The 20,104-nt window shown below is 42.6% G+C and overlaps 2 protein-coding genes and 1 pseudogene across 2 annotated transcripts; 1 reads left to right on the forward strand and 2 right to left on the reverse strand.

Moving 5' to 3' along the window:
* Positions 1 to 209: 209 nt before the first annotated feature.
* On the reverse strand, positions 210 to 1,172 carry LOC132901173 (olfactory receptor 52Z1P-like). The gene has a single exon (XM_060943519.1). It carries the CDS (start codon positions 1,170 to 1,172, stop codon positions 210 to 212), a length of 963 nt encoding a protein of 320 aa, XP_060799502.1.
* A 7,763-nt stretch (positions 1,173 to 8,935) lies between these two features.
* On the forward strand, positions 8,936 to 13,589 carry LOC132901174 (olfactory receptor 52H1-like; annotated as a pseudogene).
* A 5,576-nt stretch (positions 13,590 to 19,165) lies between these two features.
* LOC132901176 (olfactory receptor 52B2-like) lies at positions 19,166 to 20,104 on the reverse strand. The gene has a single exon (XM_060943520.1). The coding sequence runs from the start codon at positions 20,102 to 20,104 to the stop codon at positions 19,166 to 19,168; it is 939 nt and encodes a 312-aa protein (XP_060799503.1).

Here is a 20,104-nt window from a genome sequence, read left to right on the forward strand (position 1 = left end):
GCAGATGAAGTTTAAAAAAAAGTAAAATAGAATAGAACAAAATGAGGACAATTGCTCACAAAAGACAGCAACAAACAACAATAATTGGTAGTGGAGTAGAACAGAAAAATTACACAATTAAGTGAGGTAGCAGTAAGTATTCTGAAAAATATGTGGTGGAGCTGTAAACAACTGATTGAATGAAATGAATAATGCTTTTAAACATCACACTAACAAATCATTGTCTGTGATGACTGAGAGATCTTTTTACGAAACAAGACAGTAATATTCTGTCGAATTGCTTTTGTTTTCAATCCATATATTAGAGGATTAAGAAAAGGAGGAAATATCATTGCAGCCACACCAAATGTCCTTCTTAAATACTGGGATACATTTTCAAACCTATGTGAAATTATGGCAATCAGTGAACTGAGCTCCATACATAAGAAAACAACAAGGTGTGTACCACAGGTCTGAATTGCTTTGCTTTTAGCATCAGATTGTCGTTTTGAGACACAGGTGATTAAGATTTGGATGTATGTGAAAAACATTACAAATAGTGTCACACATTGATACAAAACTGTAATAGACAGCCCATAGTAATTAGTCAACTTTATGTCCCCACAAATTAGCTTCATCAAACTTGGATTATTACAGAAAATGTCAACTATTTTTGTGCTACAAACCTCTTGATGGTAGGTCAGAGCAATTAGTAAACAAACCACGGTTAAATCTGTGGTCCACACTGTCGTTATTATCTTCAGCAAGTTATTTGGGGACATCATGGTATTGTATTTCAGTGGGTAGCAAATTGCAATATATCTGTCATAAGCCGTAACAGTTAGAATAAGAAGTGATCCAGCCCCATACAAATGTACGAAGAAGGCTTGCACATAACATGCAGTATAAGTGATTGATCTATTCTGTGAAAGCATACTAGAGATCATCTGAGGAAAAAAGGCAGAGGCACCTAAAATGTCATTGATTGGCATGTTAAACAACAGTATGTACATAGGTTTATGAAGTTTTTGGTTCAGAGCAATTGTTAGCATTAATGTAATATTGAAAAACAAAATAGCACAATAGGTAAAGGCTCCAAACATGAACAATGGTAAAATATTAGATGGTGATATGTCCAGCGGTTCCAAAGTGAGTAGCCTTGGATACATAGATGTATTAGAGTTCATTATCATTCTCTTTACTGAATGGACCTGAAATAGACAGAAAACAAATTTAAAAAGTTTAGACTGATTTCCTAAAATATGCAGAAATACAGTATAATAAATGAATGAATGAATGAATGAATGAATACAAGCAATTTGGTTACCCAAGATCTCTGATCATACTATTTAGCAATATGTTGTAAAATTGAAGCGTATGATAGGAACCTCTCAGATGCCCATCATTTTTGAAGAGGGAAAGTCTTAACAATTTACTTCAGTTTGACCTTTTATACATTCTGAATTCATTGCAAGTCCTTTTTAATGCAGAAATGCTCTGTTGCATGGACATTTGCCTTGGGACAACTGCTGGGTAATCCAATGAGTTGGAACAATAATCAGTCTAATGGGATTAAAGTACATGGTAACACTCTAATCCCTTCAGACCCTGCCTCCCTGAATATTCAATGATTCTGAGGTTTTTTTCTTTTTCTAAAATGTAATTGTTCATAGAATTCCCATCCATTCATGATTTATAATGCTTATCGTCAGGGATGTGGGGGAAACTGGAGCCAATCTGACTTTGGGCAGTCTCATTCAAAGAAATTTTAAACTGTAAATCCTAACAGCACATCTTAAATAAATAAATAAATAAACCTTACCAAACATTTGAGGTTACTTAAGCTGATGAAATAAAACTTACTCAAACAGGAATTTGAGGTAAAGTTAATTAATTCAAATGTATTTGTAGAACTTCGAGTGGGTGGGTGGAGCACAGAAGTATGACAGGCCAGAACTGAGTTTCCAAAACTCTTTATTTTTGCACTTTCCAGTGTCTTACAATCTCCCAGCCACACAGACACGCACACACACATAAGTCGTCTGGTTGGGGAGAGAGCTCCCTTCCTCTGCTCTTTCTCTCCTTTTATAGTGTGTGGTCACTGGGAAGACACACAAACACAGGTTAACTGACATCAGGTGCAGTGATTCTGCCACTTACCTTCCCTGACTCTGCCCACTGTTCACAGACCGATGCTTGACCATGCCCCCACTGCCACATACCCCCACCGCCCGACTCAGACTGGGCAGCTGTCTGGCCTGCAGCCAACTCCTCCCCCCCTTGACGGGAGAGGAAGTCCGCCACGACCAACTGCGCCCCCGGCCTGTGGACCACCTTGAAGTTAAAGGGCTGGAGTGCCAGATACCAACGGGTGATCCACGCGTTGGCATCCTTCATGCGGTGGAGCCACTGGAGGGGCGCGTGGTCTGAACAGAGGGTGAAAGGGCATCCCAGCAGGTAGTAACAGAGGGCGAGGACCACCCACTTGATGGCTAGGCACTCCTTCTCTATCATGCCGTAGTGTCCCTCACACACCGACAGCTTCAGGCTGATGTACAGCACTGGGCAATCCTCCTCCTCCACCTCCTGGGACAAAACAGCCCCCAGCCCTCTGTCCGATGCATCCGTCTGCAACATAAAGCGGACAGAAAAGTCAGGGGAGTGTAACAGTGGCCCCCCACACAGTGCAGCCTTCACCTCAAAGAAAGCCCGCTGGCATTGCTCCGTCCAGTGGACCGGATCTGGTGCCCCCTTTTTAGTGAGATCTGTCAGCGGGCTGGTGACGTCCGAATAATTAGGTATAAACCTACGATAGTAGCCAGCCAGCCCCAGGAACTGTCTCACCCCCTTTTTGGTCTTGGGCCTTGGGCAGGCCGCAATCACTGCTGTCTTATTAATTTGGGGACGCACCTGTCCATTGCCCAAGTGGAAGCCCAGATACCATACTTCCACCTGCCCAATTGCACACTTTTTCAGGTTGGCAGTGAGACCCGCTCACCTCAGCGACCCAAGGATGGCCCTGAAGTGTTGCAGATGCCATGGCCAGTCATTACTATAGATTATAATATCATCTAAGTATGCGGCCACATACCGTAGGTGGCATGGGGCGGAGGACCCTGTCCATAAGCCGCTGGAATGTAGCGGGTGCCTCAAACAGCCCAAAAGGAAGTGTGACAAATTGGTGTAAGCCAAACGGTGTGGAAAAGGCAGTTTTTTCTTGGGATAATGGAGTCAAGGGGATCTGCCAATAACCCTTTGTCAAATCCAGTGTCGAATAAAAGCGAGCCGTGCCTAGTCGAACCAGCAACTCGTCAATATGAGGCATTGGGTACACATCGAATTTAGACACCGCATTAAATTTTCTATAGTCCACACAGAACCGGACCGACCTGTCGGCCTTGGGAACCAAGACCACTGGGCTGCTCCAGTCACTGTGGGGCTCCTTGACAATGCCCATGTCGAGCATGGCCTCGAGTTCTTCCCGAACCACCTTTTTCTTGTGTTTGGGCAGCCTGTAAGGGCGGCTGCGCACTACCACCCCCGGGGGCGTCTCAATGTGGTGTTCTATGAGGCGGGTGAGGCCGGGCAGGGGCAAGAACACGTCTGAAAATTCGGTCTGCAACTGGGCAACCTCCATGAGTTGGGTCAGGGAGAGGTGGTCTCCACAGGGGACCGGAGAGGTAAGCGATGTCAATGTTCCCTTTTGAACCTCCGGCCCCAGCTCCGACTTCTCCAGAACCAACATCACCAACGCCATGGGGACCTCCTTGTTCCAAAGTTTGAGCAGATTGAGGTGGTAAATCTGTAGCGCCCCACCCCTGTCCGTTTGCCTCACCTCATAGTTGACGTCCCCGACTCGCCGTGTGACCTCAAAGGGTCCTTGCCAATTGGCAATCAATTTGGAGCTTGACGTGGGCAACAGCATGAGTACTTTATCTCCCGGTGCAAACTCCCTAAGGCGCATACCCCTGTCGTACAGGCGGATTTGCCATTCTTGGGTCTGTTGCAAATTCTCCTGGGTTAGTTGTGTGAGTGTATGGAGTTTTGCGCGCAGGCCGATAACGTATTGAATTTTATTTTTGCTCGTTGAAGGTCCCTCCTCCCAATTTTCCCATAGTACATCTAGGATGCCACGTGGCTTACGCCCATATAATAATTCAAACGGAGAGAACCCTGTGGAGGATTGTGGGACCTCTCGCACTGGGAATAACAGGGGTTCGAGCCATTTATCCCAATTGCATGCGTCCTCACATACAAACTTTTTAATTATGTTCTTGAGGGTGCGATTGAACCGTTCGACTAAACCGTCCATTTGTGGGTGATAAACGCTAGTGCGGATCGGCTTAATTCCCAGTAACCCATACAGTTCGCGCAGTGTGCATGACATAAACGTAGTGCCTTGATCAGTCAGAATCTCTTTGGGGAGTCCAACTCGGGAGATGACGTGGAAGAGTGCTTCCGCAATAGTACGTGCTGAGATATTGCAAAGAGGCACTGCTTCTGGGTATCGTGTTGCATAGTCTACCAGAACTAAAATAAAGCGATACCCTCTTGTTGACCGATCTAATGGCCCAACGAGATCCATCCCAATTCTTTCGAATGGGGTCTCGATTAATGGCAGAGGGCGCAAAGGTGCTTTTGGAATGGCCGCTGGATTTACTAACTGGCATTCGCAGCATGCTGTACACCACCTACTGACATCGCCGCGAATCCTTGGCCAATAGAACCGGGCCATTATTCAGGCTAGTGTCTTGTCCTGCCTCAAGTGTCCAGCCATGGGATGAAAGTGATCCGCCTGGAATACCAATTCCCGGTGGCTCTTTGGGATCAAAAGTTGTGTGATCGGCTCCTTAGTCTGAGTGTCCTGCATCACTTGGTATAATCTATCCTTCATAATGGAAAAATAGGGGAAGGACGGGGTGGCATTTGGCTGGAGCATTTGACCATCGATTACTCTCACTTGGTCAAACGCATGCTGCAGAGTCTCGTCTCACGACTGCTCTAATGGGAAATCAGTGAGGGATTCCCCGAGAGAGGGAGGAAGAGCCTGCTGCTCCTCACTCTGACGCGGTGATGACGTAGACGGCTCTGTGACAGCTGCTCCCGCCAATGCCACACCGGGACCTCCCCCTGCTGAACTGTGGCAGGCCCCACTCTTCACTAAATGAGTCATTAATTCCTGAAATCCCAGCCAATCAGTCCCTAAAATTATCGAGTAGGTAAGGCAAGGATTAACCGCCGCCTTTACACTAAATTTCCCCCCTCGAAATAGAATGTGGACCGACAGTAAAGGGTAGTTTTGAACATCCCTGCACACACACAACACCTTCACCAATTGTGCTCTCCTCAATGCCTCATCTTGCACCAGGCTTTGGTGGATTGAGGTCTGATTACAGCCGGAGTCCACCAAAGCCTAAATACTTATCCCCTAGGATACTCACCAGTATGCGATACGCTCCGGCCCGATTGAGGGCAGTCCCTGGCGCATTGGGGATATGGACCACCGTGCCCACCTCCATTACCGAGCACTGATGCTGGAGGTGCCCTGGCTCCTCACAGCACCAGCAAACCGGCCTGAGCTCTCTCTCTGCGCTGGCGTTCTGGGGCTCACTCACCTGAGGGGGGGGAGAGACAGACACAGAAGTGGGAAACGGGAGGGCACCGTGGGTGCGGCGGGCCCACTGGGGTGGAGCCGGCCCCTGCCTCCGAGGTGGGGGAACAGGGCGTGGACAAGGAACAGGAGGGGAGGGGGAGAGAGAGAGGGAGGAGAGGGGAGAAGAGGAGATATGCTGTCCTGCTGTCGGGAACAGCCACCAAATGGTCCTCCGCCAGCTCGATGGCCTGATCCAGCGACGCCAGGCGATGGCACTGGACCCACTCCGCAGTCCCTTCGGGGAGTCGGCCGATGAACTGCTCCAGGACCACCAGATCGACAATTCCCTCGGCGTCACGGTTGTCAGCCCTCAGCTACTGCCGGCAGGCATCCCGGAGTTGCTGGCCAAACGCAAACGGCCGGCCGACCTCCTGTAGGTGCAGAGCGAGGAAGCGCTGGCATTGTTGTTCTGGGGTGCGCTCCACATGCTGGAGGACAGCCCGGCGCCGGTCTGTGTAGACCAGCCGGCTGTCAGCGGGGAGCTGTAGCGTGGCCAGCTGCGCCTCGCCCATTAGCAGGGGGAGAAGGCGTGCCGTGTGCTGTTCCACCAGCCAGTCCCAGGCCTCTGCTGCTTGCTCAAAGACCGCGAGGAAGGCCTCGGGGTCGTCGTGCGGGCCCATCTTCATGAGGGTGAGGTGGGGAGGGCCCGCAGTGGTGGAGATGGTGGACGCCGCCGACGCGAGGATGTGCTGGAACGCCTGACGATCTTCCTGTTGCGCCAGCACCAGGGCCTCGAACCTTTGCTCTTGCTCCTTTTGGACGGCGACCAGCGCCTGGTGCTGGCTCTGTTGGGCCGTGGCGAAGGCGTGGATCAGGTCCGCGAAGGGGGAGGACTCCATGGGGCTATTCTCCTCTGTGCTCCGATTCCCGGGTTTCGGCACCACTGTAGAACTTCAAGTGGGTGGGTGGAGCACAGAAGTACGACAGGCCAGAACTGAGTTTCCAAAACTCTTTATTTTTGCACTTTTCATTGTCTTACAATCTCCCAGCCACACAGACACGCACACACACAAGTCATCTGGTTGGGGAGAGAGCTCCCTTCCTCTGCTCGTTCTCTCCTTTTATAGGGCGCGGTCACTGGGAGACACACAAACACAGGTTAACTGACATCAGTTGCAGTGATTCTGCCACTTACCTTCCCTGACTCCACCCTCCGTTCACAGACCGATGCTTGACCACGCCCCCACTGCCACAGTATTATATTTACTTTTTTTTCAGTTGATTTCCTTGGTTATGACAAAACCTAAACTCCAAAATTCATACTTATTTGAGTATGTCTATTGGAGACTAAGTGTTTTTTTTTTTTTCCTGATTATACATAGCTTGTCATCTTGCAATCCTGCTCATATTTCAGTGGTATTCACTCTTTGATACCATGTTTTAATTTAGCAATGTTTCTCATGTGTAGGTTAAGGAATAACCCATGCTGAACTGTGCTGTTAGAAAATAATCATTGCCAGGGTGGTCAGGAAGTCAGGGGAATGTAATGGCAATTTGCTACAGCATGATAATGGCTCAAAACTTGACAAGACCCAACTTACTTGAGGTATCAGGAGTTCATTTTCCACTATCCCCTGACTGTAGCTGGTCATCATACTGATGCTGCATGAAATTGCAGTGATGTCATCTTCAGTGTGATGCACACACACACACACACACACACAAACAATGGAGAATATAGAAGGCATGCTGTTGTTGATTCTCAGGATGCAGCTGTTTGTTAAATCTCAGAGGCAAAGTTTCAGAAGAGGCTGAATGCAGCAAAAGAAAAGTCTGCTGAGGAGAAAAAAAATGGGAGACTTTGGGGAATACTACTCCAATGTTCAGATGATGAGAGGACTGCTCAAAGGTGATGCAAGAGGGTATGTTAAACTGGTAGCAAACTTTAGCATAAACTTTCGGATCAGGGTCATGATATATGAATAGTCCAGTGCTACATAATATTTAATGAACTTTAGCTACCACTGTTATTTATTAAAATGTGTATGCCATGTACACCAATCACCAATCATTATGACCACTTCCAGGTGAAATGAATAAAATTGATTATCTCATTACAATGGCACCTGTCAAGGGGTGGGATACATTATATAAGGCAGCAAGAGAACATTCAGTGCAATATTGGCAATATTATTTGGCAATCTAAGGAAAATAACTTTTCATAATCTGAAAGGAGGGCGGCACGGTGGTGTAGTGGTTAGCGCTGTCGCCTCACAGCAAGAAGGTCCTGGGTTCGAGCCCCGGGGCCGGCGAGGGCCTTTCTGTGTGGAGTTTGCATGTTCTCCCCATGTCCGCGTGGGTTTGCTCCGGTTTCCCCCACAGTCCAAAGACATGCAGGTTAGGTTAACTGGTGACTCTAAATTGACCGTAGGTGTGAATGTGAGTGTGAATGGTTGTCTGTGTCTATGTGTCAGCCCTGTGATGACCTGGCGACTTGTCCAGGGGTGTACCCTGCCTTTCGCCCATAGTCAGCTGGGATAGGCTCCAGCTTGCCTGCGACCCTGTAGAAGGATAAAGCGGCTAGAGATAATGAGATGAGATGAATCTGAAAGGATGAACATCTGAGAAGTTCCAAACATATTGTTAAGATTTAACTGTTGTTAAGCTGTACAATATTTTGCCAAATTCTTGATCAGAGATTTGGGGTAAGCAATCTAGGTGCATTTTTAAATTAGTTATGTAACAACAATAATAATAATAATAATGGGCGGCACGGTGGTGTAGTGGTTAGCGCTGTCGCCTCACAGCAAGAAGGTCCGGGTTTGAGCCCCGTGGCCGGCGAGGGCCTTTCTGTGCGGAGTTTGCATGTTCTCCCCGTGTCCACGTGGGTTTCCTCCGGGTGCTCCAGTTTCCCCCACAGTCCAAAGACATGCAGGTTAGGTTAACTAGTGACTCTAAATTGACTGTAGGTGTGAATGTGAGTGTGAATGGTTGTCTGTGTCTATGTGTCAGCCCTGTGACGACCTGGCGACTTGTCCAGGGTGTACCCCGCCTTTCGCCCGTAGTCAGCTGGGATAGGCTCCAGCTTGCCTGTGACCCTGTAGAACAGGATAAAGCGGCTAGAGATAATGAGATGAGATGAGAATAATAATAATAATAATAATAATAATGAACAATTCTGTGCATATTTTAGAAAACTTGTGTACCCATTTGCTATTTTTCTGTCTCTTTTAGGACATTTCTTCTTACCACAAAATAAAGAGAAGGATAATGGATTCCAGTGTGTCTACATATTCAACTCTTCTTACTTTGGAACCACTGGGCATATCACCACCTCATATTTTACCAGTGTTCATACTTGGAATGCATACCTATTGTGCCATTTTGTTTTTCAATATTACATTATTGATCACAAAGGCTCTGAACCAAAATCTTCACAAACCGATGCACATACTGTTGTTTAACCTGCCAGTTAATGACATTGTAGGTGCCTCTGCCCTTTTCCCTCAGGTCATGACAAGTATGCTTTCAAAGAATAGATCAATCACTTATTCTGTTTGTTATGTACAAGCCTTCTTGATACATTTGGGGCTGGAACATTTCTTATTCTGACCGCTTTGACTTATGACAGATATATTGCAATTTGCTGTCCACTGAAATATCACACCTTGATGTCCACAAATAACTTGTTGAAATAATTTTACAGTGATTCATTTACTACTTGCTCTGAGCTACCGTCAAGAGATTTGTAGCACGAGAATAGTTGACCCTTTCTGTAACAATCCAAGTTTGTTGAAGCTAATATGTGGGGACATAAGGTTGAATAATTACTATGGGCTGTCTCTTACAGCTTTGCTACACATTCTATTTGTGTTCGTAATGTTATTCACATACAATCAAATCCTAATTACCTGTGTCTCTAAAAGACAATCTGATGCAAATAGCAAAGCAATTCAGACATGCGGTACACACCTAGTTCTTTACTTACCGGTATGTGAAGAATTCATTTCATTGTTTGTCATAATTTCACAAAGATTTGATAATGTGTCCGAGTACTTAAGAGGAGCATTTGCTACATCTTTCATACTATTTCCTCCTTTTCTTAATCCTCTAATATATGGTTTGAAAACAAAGGAAATTCAACAGAAAATTACTGTCTTGTTCTGTGAAAAGATCCGTCAGTCATCAAAGAAAATTATTTTTAGTTTGTTATTTAATAGTTATTAATTTCAAAAAATACAACACAGTGTTTATCGAACTATACTATTAAACATAAAGATGCCTGAAAAAACTCTTGAGAGTAATGACTTTGGCAAAATAATTTCACTAAATAGCCTATCCATTCATGATTATTTAGCCAGTTTTTATTACAACAATAAGACAAATCATAATTTTCCAGAATGAAGTTCTTTTTAGATATTGGCAATAGTTCACCATTTGTTTAAACTTGCATTATTTATTCTTAATTTTGGAAGTAAACATTACAAGATGAGGCGGCACGGTGGTGTAGTGGTTAGCGCTGTCGCCTCACAGCAAGAATGTCCGGGTTCAAGCCCCACGGCCGGCAAGGGCCTTTCTGTGCGGAGTTTGCATGTTCTCCCCGTGTTCGCGTGGGTTTCCTCTGGGTGCTCCGTTTTCCCCCACAGTCCAAAGACATGCAGGTTAGGTTAACTGGTGACTCTAAATTGACCATAGGTGTGAATGTGAGTGTGAAGGGTTGTCTGTGTCTATGTGTCAGCCTTGTGATGACCTGGCGACTTGTCCAGGGTGTACCCCGCCTTTCGCCCGTAGTCAGCTGGGATAGGCTCCAGCTTGCCTGCGACCCTGTAGAACAGGATAAAGCGGCTAGAGATAATGAGATGAAATGAGACATTACAAGATGTATTCGCCAAATAGTCACAAACAATATTGACTAAATTTAAATCAAGGCCTCACTGAATGTTTTTTGGAGAATGCAAATTATGTAAATCATACAGTTTTGGTTAGAACTTTAGAAACACAGACATGAATGTCACCATGGACATTAATGTCATGGCGATATTTGGCTTTCAATGATTTCTTTGAACTGTTCTTTTTTCTGTGGCAGAATGATTGTAAAACATTACATTTTACATGATCGTGTATAAAAAAGAATTTGGTGCACAAGTTTCAATTTATTTTGGGTTTGAAACCAGCACAAGGTCAAAAAATAGCATAAAGAATTTACATACTCTCACACCCCCAAGCCCATTAGATTAAGAATTGAGTGGTGCTAAAAATTCCAAAATGTCTTAACTTGCCAAGGCCTCTTAAATTCCTGCTTGTGACAGGAATTGACTATAATTAATTGACTATAATGACTCTCTGGTGATGGTGGCAGAAAAGAGGTCTATGGACAAACTATTGAACATCATAGACGATGCCAGTCACCCTCTGCACACCATCATCAGCAACCAGAGGAACCTGTTCAGTAACAGAATGCGCCTTCCCAAATGCAGGACGAACAGACTCAAAAACTCCTTTGTCCCTTATGCCATCAGATTGTACACCTCCTCTCTGGGGGGAGGAGGGGTAACAGGAGGACAGAGGACGGGAAGGAGCAGTAGCCTAGCCTAACAATAAGCAATACCAGACAATGTGCAATATAATGTGCAATATAAAGTGCAATATCTCTCCTGCCCCCCTTTTTTTCCTCCTTCCCCCCTCTCCCCCTTCCTCTCTTCCCCATATCTTATTCTTTTTATATTTGTATATGTAAATACTTAATTTATTTGAATTTATCTAGAAGTTTTCCTCAATTTTTTTTCCTCTGTTTATCTGTAATGATGCTGCTGGAATCTTAATTTCCCTAAGGGAACCCTCCCAAAGGGATCAATAAAGTTTTATCTAATCTAATCTAATCTAATCTAATCTAATCTAATCTAATCTAATCTAATCTAATCTAATCTAATCTAATCTAAAGCTTTTAGCTTCTCTGTCTCAACATAAAAAGGCTTTGTTTGGACTATATCATTTAAGCAACACACAGTATGATAGGAATGTCCAAGGAGCTCAGTGAAAATTTGAGAAAGAGCATGATAGATTTACACAATACAGGAATGTCTCTTGGATCCATTTCAAAACAACTGCAAATACTAATACCACCATTTCAAACAATTGTATGAAAATACAAGCTATTTGGAGTTATTGCCACTTTGCCATGCCACTTTGCTGGAAGAAGACACAAACTCTCACGCTGTAATAAAATATCCAACCAGAATTTCTGTCAAAAGTTTTTTTTTTTAATTATTATTATTATTATTATTATTATTTAACTCCCAAAAGCATCTGGTCAAGGTGAAACTTTGAAGAGACACTTAACCAAATATTCAGTGTGCTGCATATATCTTTTTGACCCAGAATGTATAGTATTGACTTTCAAAATTATATTCAGAATTATATTCAGAATTTCAGAAAACCCAAAATAAATGGGCATCAAATTCTTGTGGGTTTTTTTTTGTTTGTTTATTTGTTTGTTTGTTGTCTGACAAGCACTATGTATGCTGGAATTAGCATAACAGAGATGTGGTCTGAGTAGCCAAGGTGGGGGCGGGGTCTCTGCCAAGTACACATCGGGAATGTTTGCATAAATAAGATCCAGCATGTTCACCCCTCTTGTCACAAAGTCCACATACTGATGGAATTTGGGGAGTACTGACCTGAGATTTGCATGGTAGAAATCTCTGACAACAATAAACAGTCTGTCTGAGTCTAGTAATTAAAATGGTCTACATCTAAGTCACAAACTCCACTCACGATGAGCAATAACCAGAGACTAGCACTGAATTCCTGCACCATTCTGTGTTGATGTGAATACAAGCCACCTCCGTGAGTCTTGCAGCACAGAGCTGCATTTCTGTTGGCTCGGAATGAAGCTAGCCCATCCAACTGAATGGCAGTGTCTGGAACTCGGTCACAGAGCCACGTTTCCATGAAAACAAGGATGCAGCAATCTCCAAACTCACACTGGGTAGTCTGCTTGAGTCAGATATAGTCTAGTTTATTTTGCAGGGAGCAGACAATGGAGAGTAGAATGGATGGGAGAGCCGGCTGGCTAGGGTTATCTGTTAGTCTAACACAGACACCCCCAAGCTTACCGCGTCCAGTGACTTCTTCCAGTGACTCCTCCCTGTATCATTGGCCTCAGGTGAGGCAGAGGACCGGAGGCCTGTTCTTTGCAAGAGGCCGAGGTTGTGTAGTTTCTCCAGCAGATCATATTTTATTTTATTTTTTTCTACATGGTATCTGTATTAAAGGAGTTTCTGGCAATGGTGGACACGAACACCAGTTGATCTGATGTACCCATGTGCAGTACAGGATCAAGCAAAAGAATAAAATTACACAAAAAAAACACCATTTTGGATCAGGAGAGGCTGCTGCATGCTACTGCTATGCCACCATCTTGGATCAACAACCAATTGTTTGATTCTGTTACTAATGTTCTCCATACCTGGTCACTGATTTTAGTGGAACTTTAGGCAGGGTGAGAGTTGTTTCATATTTATTTCACATTCATACGTGTTGGATTTAAATGAGTTTTACATGATGTTCAAAGTCTGGGGTATTTTTAAAAACGAAACCCTGATAGTTAACACTGTGTTGAGAATAATATTTGTATATTCAGCAAAAAGAGGTAAGGTCAGGCCTTTATCAACAAAGGGCACATGAGAGTCACTTGTAAGTGTAACATTCTTGTGGTTCAGGGGAAATGAGGAAATGGGAGGCAAGCTTGCAACAACTCAAAGCTATGTTTTATTTTGGTTTACATTCACTTTTCAGTGATTTTCTTCTCTCTGGTTACTGGCTTCTCTCTGTCAACATACACAAACATAAATAAATTGCTGGTCTTTGACACAGGTGAAAGCCATCACATGTCACATTCAACCTCCCTCTGCTCTATCCACAGCTGCCACACCCAAGCATGCTGGACTTTGTCTCTTGCACCAAGAGCTTGTGGCCGATGTACAGCACAGGACACTCCTTCCCCTCCACTACCTGAGACAAAACTCTCTAGCCCTCTGTCTGATGTGTCAATGGGCCCCCACACAAAACTGCTTTTACATGGATGAAAGCCTGTTTGCAAGGCCCCATCTACTGGACCAGGTCTGGTGCCCCTTTGTGTCCATGAGTTATTGAAATGATGCTGCGTTTCTGAACAACTCAAACAGAAGTGTGGCAAATTGGTGTAACCCATATTGAGTGGAAAAGGCTGTTTTTTGTTGTTTTTTCCCCTTGGGGATATTGGAGTCAAGGTAATCTGCCAATAACCCTGAATAATCTGTATCTAATTAATTGTTTTAAAATGACCTCTGATATGGTGGAGGCCCTAACTGACATGCCAAAGGAAATTAATGGTAATATATGAAATGTGTGGAGTTATGAGAAACTGAAATTAAATATCTTCAGCCTAGATATACAGAATGTAAACAGTTGACCTCCATTAAACCTAATAATAATAATAAACCTCCATCAAACCTAATAATGTATAAACAATTTAAACATCTAGATGGTAACAAAATAACTTGTTCATTCTCTTTCTTCCACTTGTTTTTTGTCATGTCTTTTATGAAGTCAGACTGGCCAATTTGATCAAACATGATTTGAAAAAAACAAATTTCACTGTATATACTACAAGGCAGTACAGATACAACCCATATGAACTAGTTACATAGCTAATTAATCTAATAGCATAATTAATGAGAAAGCACAGTTAGACATTTAAATTTACTCTGGACAGCATATGAATAAATGTTCCAGTAGCTTCAATCAAGATTAACCCCAACTGGTATAAATGCATGTTTCTGCCAGTTTCCTGAATAACCAAAAGTGATGAGAGTTTATCACTTTATAATTATTTGTTTTGCCATATGCTTTTCACAGAGCAAGTATGAACTGTCATAGTTTTATTATCTTGGCAAAGAGGTTCTGTTTTCAGTTTGTCTGTCTGTTTTCAGTGTTTGGGTTCGTTTAACTGTTTCTCTGTCTTTGCAAGATTGCACAAATACTTCCAACGCAATTTCCATGAAACATGGTGGAAGGGTGTAGCATGGGCCAAGGAAGAAAATGTAAAATTTTCCAATGGACCCGAGGCATGGAGCAAATCCACAAAGTCAGTTTCACTTTTGCTAATGTAGGGTACAGCATTTGCTCTTGGTGAAAGTCTGCACTAAAAATGACTTACATCTTAAAATCCAGTAAATAACAGTAAAGTTCAGTAGTAACAAAACATAGTACTAAGTGTAGAAATACAATGACTCCATATCGTAATCCACATTCACAGGAACCAGTAATCCTGTAAGATGCACCAGTCAGTACATAATTCTAAAAATATTGGAAATATATACAGACATGTGAAGTGGTTGCAGCTGCAGATTTGACTATCATAGAAGAGTCAATAATTGTCCTTGGTGGAGGTCTGTGCTATCTGAGTGCCCTTCAAGTGCCCTTCACTCAAAATGTACAGTTAGGTCCATATATATTTGGACACTGACACAAATTTTGTTATTTTTTTACCTGTTTACTGAAACATATTCAGGTTATAGTTATATAATGGACATGGACATAAAGTCCAGACTTTCAGCTTTCATTTGAGGGTATCCACATTAAAATTGGATCAAGGGTTGAGGAGTTTCAGCTCCTTAACATGTGCCACCCTGTTTTTAAAGGGACCAAAAGTAATTGGACAATTGATTCAAAGGCTATTTCATGGGCAGGTGTGGGAAATTCCTTCATTATGTCATTCTCAATTAAGCAGATAAAAGGCCTGGAGTTGATTTGAGGTGTGGTGCTTGCATTTGGAAGATTTTGCTGTGAAGAAAACATGCAGTCAAAGGAACTCTCCATGCAGGTGAAACAAGCCATCCTTAAGCTGCAAAAACAGAAAAAAAAAACCATCCAAGAAATTGCTATAATATTAGGAGTGGCAAAATCTACAGTTTGGTACATCCTGAGAAAGAAAGAAAGCACTGGTGAACTCATCAATGCAAAAAGACCTGGACGCCCACAGAAGACAACAGTGGTGGATGATCGCAGAATAATTTCCATGGTGAAGAGAAACCTCTTCACAACAGCCAACCAAGTGAACAACACTCTCCAGGAGGTAGGCCTAGCAATATCCAAATCTACCATAAAGAGAAGACTGTATGAAAGTAAATACAGAAGGTTCACTGCACAGTGCAAGCCACTCATAAGCCTCAAGAATAAAAAGGCTAGATTGGACTTTGCTAAAAAACATTTAAAAAAGCCAGCATAGTTCTGGAAGAACATTCTTTGGACAGATGAACCCAAGATCAACCTCTACCAGAATGATGGAAAGAAAAAAGTATGGTGAAGGCATGGTACAGCTCATGATCCAAAGCATACCACATCATCTGTAAAACACGGCAGAGGCAGTGTGATGGCTTGGGCATGCATGGCTGCCAGTGGCACTGGGTCACTCGTGTTTATTGATGATGTGACACAGGACAGAAGCAGCCGGATGAATTCTGAGGTATTCAGAGACATACTGTGTGTTCAAATCCAGCCAAACTGATTGGTCAGCATTTAAGAATACAGATGGACATTGACCCAAAACATAAAGCCAAAGCAACCCAGGAGTTTATAAAAGCAAAGAAGTGGAATATTCTTGAATGGCTAAGTCAGTCACCTGATCTCAACCCAATTGAGCATGCATTTCACTTGTTAAAGACTAAACTTCAGACAGAAAGGCCCACAAACAGACAACAACTGAAAACCGCTGCAGTAAAGGCCTGGCAGAGCATTAAAAAGGAGGAAACACAGCGTCTGGTGATGTCCATGAGTTCAAGACTTCAGGCAGTCATTGCCAACAAAGGGTTTTCAACCAAGTATTAGAAATAAACATTTTATTTACAATTATTTAATTTGTCCAATTAATTTTGAGCCCCTGAAATGAAGGGATTGTGTTTAAAAAATGCTTTAGTTCCTCACATTTTTATGCAATCATTTTGTTCAACCCACTGAATTAAAGCTGAAAGTCTGAACTTCAACTGCATATGAATTGTTTTGTTCAAAATTCATTGTGGTAATGCACAGAACTAAAATTAGAAAAAATGTTGTCTCTGTCCAAATATTTATGGACCTAACTGTAAATGTTTTTTATTTTAAACATAAAATCTTTCCGGGCGGCACGGTGGTGTAGTGGTTAGCGCTGTCGCCTCACAGCAAGAAGGTCCTGGGTTCGAGCCCCATGGCCGGCGAGGGCCTTTCTGTGCGGAGTTTGCATGTTCTCCCCGTGTCCGCGTGGGTTTCCTCCGGGTGCTCCGGTTTCCCCCACAGTCCAAAGACATGCAGGTTAGGTTAACCGTTGACTCTAAATTGACCGTAGGTGTGAATGGTTGTCTGTGTCTATGTGTCAGCCCTGTGATGACCTGGTGACTTGTCCAGGGTGTACCCTGCCTTTCGCCCATAGTCAGCTGGGATAGGCTCCAGCTTGCCTGCGACCCTGTAGAAGGATAAAGCGGCTAGAGATAATGAGATGAGATAAAATCTTTCCAGGTGTACTGCTGGTTCAGTTGTTCCAATTCAGATGTTCCAGTTCAGTGTATAGGTTTCTGGCCTACTGCTTGAATATTTGTGAAGTGAATTCCCAGTATAAAGAAACACCCACTGTTTGGAAGTTGAGTATGATCTTAACTCACTCTGAGTAAGTACTTTTACAAACAGGGTACAAATGGAGGAAGAAAAAAAAACTACAACAACAAAAAAGCATGATTTCATTGTAAGGTGATCAGCCACCAAGAGTCTAATCAAACAGTTTTATGCCAGATTGGCACTGATTCTCCAGGATTCTGGAACTATACTGGAGGGATGAACATCATTCTTCCAAGATATTCTCTTGGTGGGTTTTTGCTGATGATGGATCGATGATGGTGGTGGAGGAGGGAGTTGTTTAACACATTGCTCCAAAATCTTACATAAGATGCAGTTGGGTTCTCATCAGGTGACTGTAGAGGCCATAAATTTGCAGTCAGAAATTTACATTCACGGTATATGGACATGAGCGCCATCATCTACATGAACATCATGGTAATGTTGTGCATTCAAAAATGTATTTGTTATGTTCTTTTTCTGTCACAGAATCATTGTACAACATATATCTTTCATAGGAAAAAAAATAATTTGGTGCCCATTTATTTTGGGTTTTCTGAAATTCTGAATATAATTCTGAATATAATTTTGAAGTAAAATCGATATGTTCAGGGTCAAAAAGAGACATACAGCACACCAAAAATTTGGTGCAATGTCCCTTCAGCGTTTCACCTTGAAGAGATGCTTTTGGGAGTCTCATCTCATCTCATTATCTCTAGCCGCTTTATCCTTCTACAGGGTCGCAGGCAAGCTGGAGCCTATCCCAGCTGACTACGGGCAAAAGGCGGGGTACACACTGGACAAGTCGCCAGGTCATCACAGGGCTGATACATAGACACAGACAACCATTCACACTTACGGTCAATTTAGAGTCACCAGTTAACCTAACCTGCATGTCTTTGGACTGTGGGGGGAACCGGAGCACCCGGAGGAAACCCACGCGGACACGGGGAGAACATGCAAACTCCACACAGAAAGGCCCTCGGCAGCCTCGGGGCTCAAACCCAGGACCTTCTTGCTGTGAGGCGACAGCACTAACCACTACACCACCGTGCCGCCGCTTTTGGGAGTAAAAAAAAAAACTTTTGTCAGAATTCTGGTTGGATATTTGAACAAAAGGTGACAGTTTGGGTCTTTTTCCATCAAAGTGGCTTGGCAAAATCACTACACCTCCCAATAGCTTGTATTTACATACAATTGTTTGAAATGATGGTCTTAGAATCTGGAGTTGTTTTGAACTGGATCCAAGAGACATTCCTGTATTGGGTAATGATGATCCTCTTTCTCAGATTCATACTCTTGGACATTCCTATCAGACTGTGTGTTGGTTAAACCAATGAGTGCAAACAAAACCCTTTAAATCTTAGGACAGAGACGCTACTGTAGGACCACAGTGGTCTATGAACCCTTGTTTGTCCCCCTTGTTTCTTGTTTGTCCCCCCAACAATCAGGTAAAATGTATGTTTTACAACCTTTCTGCCACAGAAAAAGAACAGTTCAAAAAAATCACTGAAAGACAAATATTGCCATGATATTCATGTCCATGATGACATTCATATCTGTGTTTGTAAACTTCTGACCAAAACTGTATTTAATTTAAATACAATACAGGGCCTTGATTTAAATTTAATCAATCAATGTTCTGGCAACTCAGAGGGCAATTTTTATAATATTAAATTCTAAAATTAAGAATAAATAATGCAATTTTAAACAAAAGTTGGACTTTAAACATTGCCAATATATTAAAAGAACTTCATTCTGGAAAATTATTATTTGTCTCATTGTAAAAAAAAAATGATGAGAGAACCATGAATATAAAGGTTATTTTCTGAAACTTCTTTTTCAAAGGGATTACTCTGAGGAGCCTTTTTTGGCACCTTTACTTTCTATATTATAGTTCGATGAACATGGTGTTGTAGTTTCTGAAATGAATAAGTATGAAACATCAAACTAAATAATAAGTTTCTGTTATGACTGAGATATCTTTTTATTGAACAAGAAAGTTATATTCTGTCGAATTTCCTTTGTTTTCAAACCATATATGAGAGGGTTAAGAAAAGGAGGAAATACCATGAAAGATGTTGCAAATGCTCCTCTTAAGTAATGGGATACATTTTCAAACCTGTGCGAAATTATGACAAACAGTGAAATGAATTCTGCACATAAGTAAACAACTAGGTGTGTACCGCATGTCTGAATTGCTTTGCTTTTGGCATCAGACTGTCTTTTAGAGACACAGGTAATTAGGATATGAATGTAGGTGAATAACATTATGAACAGCGTGAGAACGTGTTGCAAAGCTGTAAGAGACAGCCCGTAGTAATTATTCAACCTTATGTCCCCACATATTAGCTTCATTAAACTTGGATTATTACAGAAAGGGTCAACTATTCTTGTGCTACAAATCTCTTGACGGTAGCTCAGAGCAAGTAGTAAACCAATCACTGTAAAATCTATGGTCCATACTGTAATTATTATTTTCAACAAGTTATTTGTGGACATTAAGGTATGATATTTCAATGGGCAGCAAATTGCAATATATCTGTCATAAGCCATAGCGGTCAGAATAAGAAATGATCCAGCCCCATACAAATGTATCAAGAAGGCTTGCACATAACAAGCAGAATAAGTGATTGATGTATTCTGTGAAAGCATACTTGCCATAATCTGAGGGAAAAGGGCAGAGGCACCTACAATGTCATTAATTTGCATGTTAAACAACAGTATGTGCATTGGTTTATGAAGTTTTTGGTTCAAAGCAATTGTTAGCAATAATGTAATATTGAAAAACAAAATAGCAGAATAGGTAAGCGTTCCAAACATGAACACTGGTAAAATATGAGGTGGTGATATGCCCAGTGTTTCCAAAGTAAGAAGCGTTGAATATGTTGACATGTTGGAATCCAT

The sequence above is a fragment of the Neoarius graeffei genome, chromosome 17 (genome assembly GCF_027579695.1).
Source record: "Neoarius graeffei isolate fNeoGra1 chromosome 17, fNeoGra1.pri, whole genome shotgun sequence".
Taxonomy (NCBI): Eukaryota; Metazoa; Chordata; class Actinopteri; order Siluriformes; family Ariidae; genus Neoarius; species Neoarius graeffei.